This window comes from Sphaeroforma arctica, assembly GCF_001186125.1.
Source record: "Sphaeroforma arctica JP610 unplaced genomic scaffold supercont1.2832, whole genome shotgun sequence".
Classification (NCBI taxonomy): domain Eukaryota; class Ichthyosporea; order Ichthyophonida; genus Sphaeroforma; species Sphaeroforma arctica.
In genome coordinates this window covers 1-4,767 of record NW_014037726.1, presented here as the reverse complement: position 1 = coordinate 4,767, position 4,767 = coordinate 1, and the positions used below count along the sequence as shown (strand labels likewise).

The window sequence follows — 4,767 nt, the reverse complement described above, 5'->3', positions numbered from 1 at the left end:
GTAGATATATATATATGTGTGTGTGACTGTGTGTGTGTGTGTTTGTGTGTGACTGTGTGTGTGTGTTTGTGTGTATATCTATAGCTTCTCTAATGTATAAAAGCTACATCGATTTTCCGGATTGTTCAATTTAACGTACGGTAGAATGTTAATTTTTACTTCATTTAGCGCATTTGTATAAAGATTGTGCGTCCGTCTTTTATTATCATACATAACAAATGTACATGAGTTTTGCTTTCTATACTTGTCCATTTATTATTCAGATTTTCCAATTGTATGGAGTATGCGAGTTCACTCTGCTTGTGAACCCAATAGGCGTATATTGGTATTTTATCGCGTTCAATTTATTCTTACCCACGTATTTAAAGGCGAGCTTACAGCGACCCCAGTATCGAGGGCCAGACCTTTAAATTGGAGATGGAAGATGGTAGTATTTACCTTCTAGCCGCCAGTAATGAGGCACGGCGAGATGAGTGGATTTCAGCACTTACCAACTGCTGCATAAGCAGTAAGTGCAGTGAGAATAGCAGTCTGACGGATATCTCAAGTGGGGAGAACTTGGGTGTGCTACAGCCCTGTGAGGCGTGTAGGTAAGTCAATCTGAAAGTATGCGCTAGTTTATGCAGCTCGTATGGCTTTAACTAGTCTGTCACTTATGTGTGTATATTGTAATTAAATAGTTGGACTGCTTAAACGTATGAACCACAACCTTCGCACATTGTTGTACACACAGTGCCAGTAGGGAGGTCACTGGTATTTGAGGGGGGTGAAATTTTATGCAGGTTTTTATGCTTAATGATATTGTCGTATTGCAAAATATTTGTTTTGTGTGTTCACCTGTATCTGAATAATAAGTTTAATGACAAATATATTGGTCCGCTGCAACTCTGTGAGTTCCTCACGATAGCGCAACTGACGGGGCTGCGTAATTATTTTATTTGCGGGTTTTTATTCTGGGACGGTAGCATTAACGAGGTCAGGCAGAAAATATGTAGAGCTGCATAACTCCTTAGTTTGAACTTTATATAGATATTAATGTAAGTCAGGGAATTTGATTGAATGTCACCTACACTGGAGAGTATTTGATGATATGCGTAATTGACATATGGTTAGCTTGCCTATACTCATCTGTTGTGTTTCTGTTCTTTTATCGAAGACTGTTTTTCAGAAATATATATGAAGGACTGCTTACTACTCTTACGCTGTTTGAGTGGCTATGTATATTACCTTATAGCCCCTTTCTCGATGTCTGTTTCAACCCCTGCTCTCAGTGCAGTATAAATTATAGAAGCTATACTCTGGGTACTAGTACATATGCTGTTGCATAGTTTGTGGACAGACACATATATTCCCAACCACCGTTTCCACATTTGTAGGAGTATGGTCGTCTCCACCATCTCTACCGGGCCCTCGTTGGCCCCGCATGTGGGTGCCAATAGCAGTACATTCAGAGGTATCAACGGTATCGCGCATGGTATGTAATCACCACGAAATTGATCAGCTTTGTTGTCTTCAGCTGGGGCGTACAAGGGTGGTCCACAATAGTACTTACCCATACTACCTTTGTTGGGCACGTGGCCTTCAGTGTATATATCATATGTACTTGCAAAAATTCCAGGAAAAATATAACACAGTCGATTATGTGCGTGGTACTCCATCGCTTCAAAGCTTTCGAAGAATGACCGTGGTTTTATTCTCAGTACGACGACTAGCGGTTAGTCCGTAGTGGGCTCGTGTTGTAACCTTAAGCCCACCTCAAATCTAAAAGTACGCCTGTATCATTTACCTGGGTCTATTTGCGCCTTTTCTCTTGTTCTCTCGCAGGCACTGAACTTGACCGGCTGGTAGGCCTGACCTGCTCACTCATCAAGAACACCATCGAATTCCGCATCCGGAGAGGCGAGGCAATTCGATTGTGGTTTCTCAGCGGTGTGGTGTACAGATCAGTAATCCTGGTACAGAGAACGAGCGGATTGATGCTCGCGATGGCAACAGCGGAGAGGCAGTAGAAATACCTGAAGGGTTCGCGTGTCAAGTGACCGTCACCCCTATAACCGGTACGCATACCATGATGTGAGATGATGGGGTGCAGCTTTGTGGGATAATGATATGACATATAAAAGTAAACATATCGGGTAATGTATACACACTATCAACGTAAGCATACAGTGACGAGGTGAGTCTCTATGTTCTGTGTATGGTAAAAATATGTGTCGTGCGAGTGGGATGTGTGCGTGTATATTTGCTTGAAGTGCCTGAGAATGCGACTACGGTATCCTCCCAATACCCTCAGCCTGCGTTGTCAAAGTGACTATCACTACTGTATTTAGTGGGTATTTGCTGTTTGAGAGTGGCGCAGGGTATCTAATAGAGTGTGTGATGTATAAGGAGGTGTAGCTATATAAATGGCCTGTATGGACGGATATGTTGCCAAGTATGTATAATATTTTGGTTGAATCTGGTGGAGGAGAGGGTAGTGTGTATCTTCTAATCAGGGCCACGGAAGATGCATCGTCAGAACTAGGATATTGTTACAAGTTCAGCTAAACCAGGATAACTTTGTGTGTGGTCATCAATTGTAGGAATAGTGATTATGTCTCATGGATAAAGGTTAAATATCTCGTGGTGAGCTAGCGTGCTGTTCTGTTCTCAATATTCGATCGAAGCAATGGCAATGGCTTGTGTCTGGGCGCGCGAAATCAAAGTGGCACGTGGTGTTTGCGACCTTTTGTGTGAGTAACATTGTCCAACCCAGTTTTGCCGTCGAAGCTCATGTTAGAACCCCCGCTATATATCCAATACTTGCGCCCCGTCGACGGCGTTTTCACAATGTATCGATTTTCGCGCGCGATTCTACTTCAAGTTTCGATGGCATTTATATGCTAGCTAATTGTATCATGCTGAGAAACACAGTATGACACGTAGAATGAACAAAACATATATACGGCAAAATATATATTCTAAAATCACAGAACCCGTGGCTGGGAACGAGTCTACGATAGATATGCTACTTGATGTGCCAAATAGAGTCCTGCAGCACATCGGACTAGTGATGGTTGCGGTGGGCGTGGCTGAGTATCATTTGCTGGACTCGCGGATTTCTGCAATGCCATTACTGGGTAGGTAAAGGTAAAAGATCTACATGTACTTTAACGAGAATTATAAATGTGAGTATGCCTATGTGAATGGATGCAAACTCTGCTAACATCCTGAGGTGTCGGTGGTAGGTGCGCAAGTGGTCTGGGGGCTGCGTGAAATATCGCTTGACAAAAGTGAATAACACCATTTGCATATGTTCTTGAGCAAATCCACGTATACTGTCAGTACGTAGCTGCAGCAATATTGTTTGTCACTTCACCTAAACGTGAGAAAACAGTCTGCTAGTGCAATATTGTGTGAATAGTAGCCAGCATACATGGGTCACAGCATGCCATTGAGTGACGTATCGAGCGGTCATTTAAAATTATATTTCATCTTTCGTCGAGGATGTATAGGATGTTTACATATATGGTTATCTTGTCATTAGAATGGTCAACAGTATCGTCGTAAATAGGCCCTATAGTCATATAAACCCTAGCCTATCGGTGAATTACGCTTTTGTTTTAACCTTCTGATCTTTGCAATTCCCACCGCTCGTTTGGTCTATCTCTCAAACTCACACCCATTTGTTAGCTTTGAAACTAACCCACGTATTTTAAGCCAATTATATAGCCCATATAAACGGCGTTGCAACACACGGCACAAATAGAAACTAATATATTGACACCTGCAGGGTTGCTCATCCTGACATTGTCGGCGCTGGTAGGGATTGAAACACTCAACCGTTGGGTTGGTGGGCAGACTGAAAGAAGCTCTGCTGCTGCTGCAAGTAAGTCTATAAATAATTGGAACCCGAAATCTGAGTACCTTTTTCATGTTTGGGCTTCTGCGTTCCTTTCTTGCTCTCCGCTGCGTAGCATGTCGGTTATCGTGCGTGATGTGATTAAATTTGATTTCTATCCGCGGTGTGAATAAGTGCCCGCTCAGAACTTCACTACCTTCCTACGCGCAACGCACATTCCTCGTATTTGTGGTATAATTTCATCTTTGCCCCAGAGTATGACTATATTATGGAGTCATAGTTGTTCATACCCTCAGCTGTATTCACGTCTTCTTCACTCATTCGCCCTCCAGAGAGGTCTCAACTGCTCTCAGTTGTATTGCGCATCGATCCCAATAGCGTATATATTGGATCGGACCCGCACAATCCAAGCATGCACAATCTTATGACGGCCAAGGTAGCCGAAATACCACAGCCACATTCACAGCCGAACACAGATACAAGTACACGTGCAGCTGCACCCCCTGCCAGTACTGAAGGTGGTCCGTTGGCTGACAGATCCATTCGTGACAGTAGGGCTACTGTACAGGGCATGACCACACTCGATGCGGAGAATATCGATCCACGCGATCCCACGGGAGAGCTGCTGAGCAAGATGACCGAGCTATATCCCAACGATGGTCCTGTATGTTGATCGGACTCGTTGATTGAGTCGTTATTGAAGAAAATAAGGAGAATTGGTGCATTTCAACAAAGCATGTGTCGTAGTGCGAGTGTTGGTGTACCTGTAAAGTTTGTGTCCGATGCAAGACTCAGCAGTAGTCGTTGCGAAATGATAATCAAGTATATGAAATTTCCTGTATACACTTGGAAGTGTGTCTCGCGCGTTTGCTCCTAGAGTGGGCTTGAGAATCCAACAATTATGTAAAGGAGAGCGCTCTAGAGGC

At 43.4% G+C, this 4,767-nt stretch overlaps 2 protein-coding genes across 2 annotated transcripts; both read left to right on the top strand.

Annotated features, from left to right (window-relative positions):
* Positions 1-405: 405 nt before the first annotated feature.
* On the top strand, positions 406-2,009 carry SARC_13035 (hypothetical protein; the record flags this gene model as incomplete). The annotated part of the gene is made up of 3 exons (XM_014292844.1): positions 406-590; positions 1,377-1,474; positions 1,825-2,009. Exons 1-3 carry the CDS (start codon positions 418-420, stop codon positions 2,007-2,009), a joined length of 456 nt encoding a protein of 151 aa, XP_014148319.1. The 5' UTR covers positions 406-417.
* A 905-nt stretch (positions 2,010-2,914) lies between these two features.
* Positions 2,915-4,514, top strand: SARC_13034 (hypothetical protein; the record flags this gene model as incomplete). Its single annotated transcript, XM_014292843.1, has 3 exons — positions 2,915-3,119; positions 3,773-3,868; positions 4,174-4,514. 3 exons carry the CDS (start codon positions 2,915-2,917, stop codon positions 4,512-4,514), a joined length of 642 nt encoding a protein of 213 aa, XP_014148318.1.
* Positions 4,515-4,767: the final 253 nt, after the last annotated feature.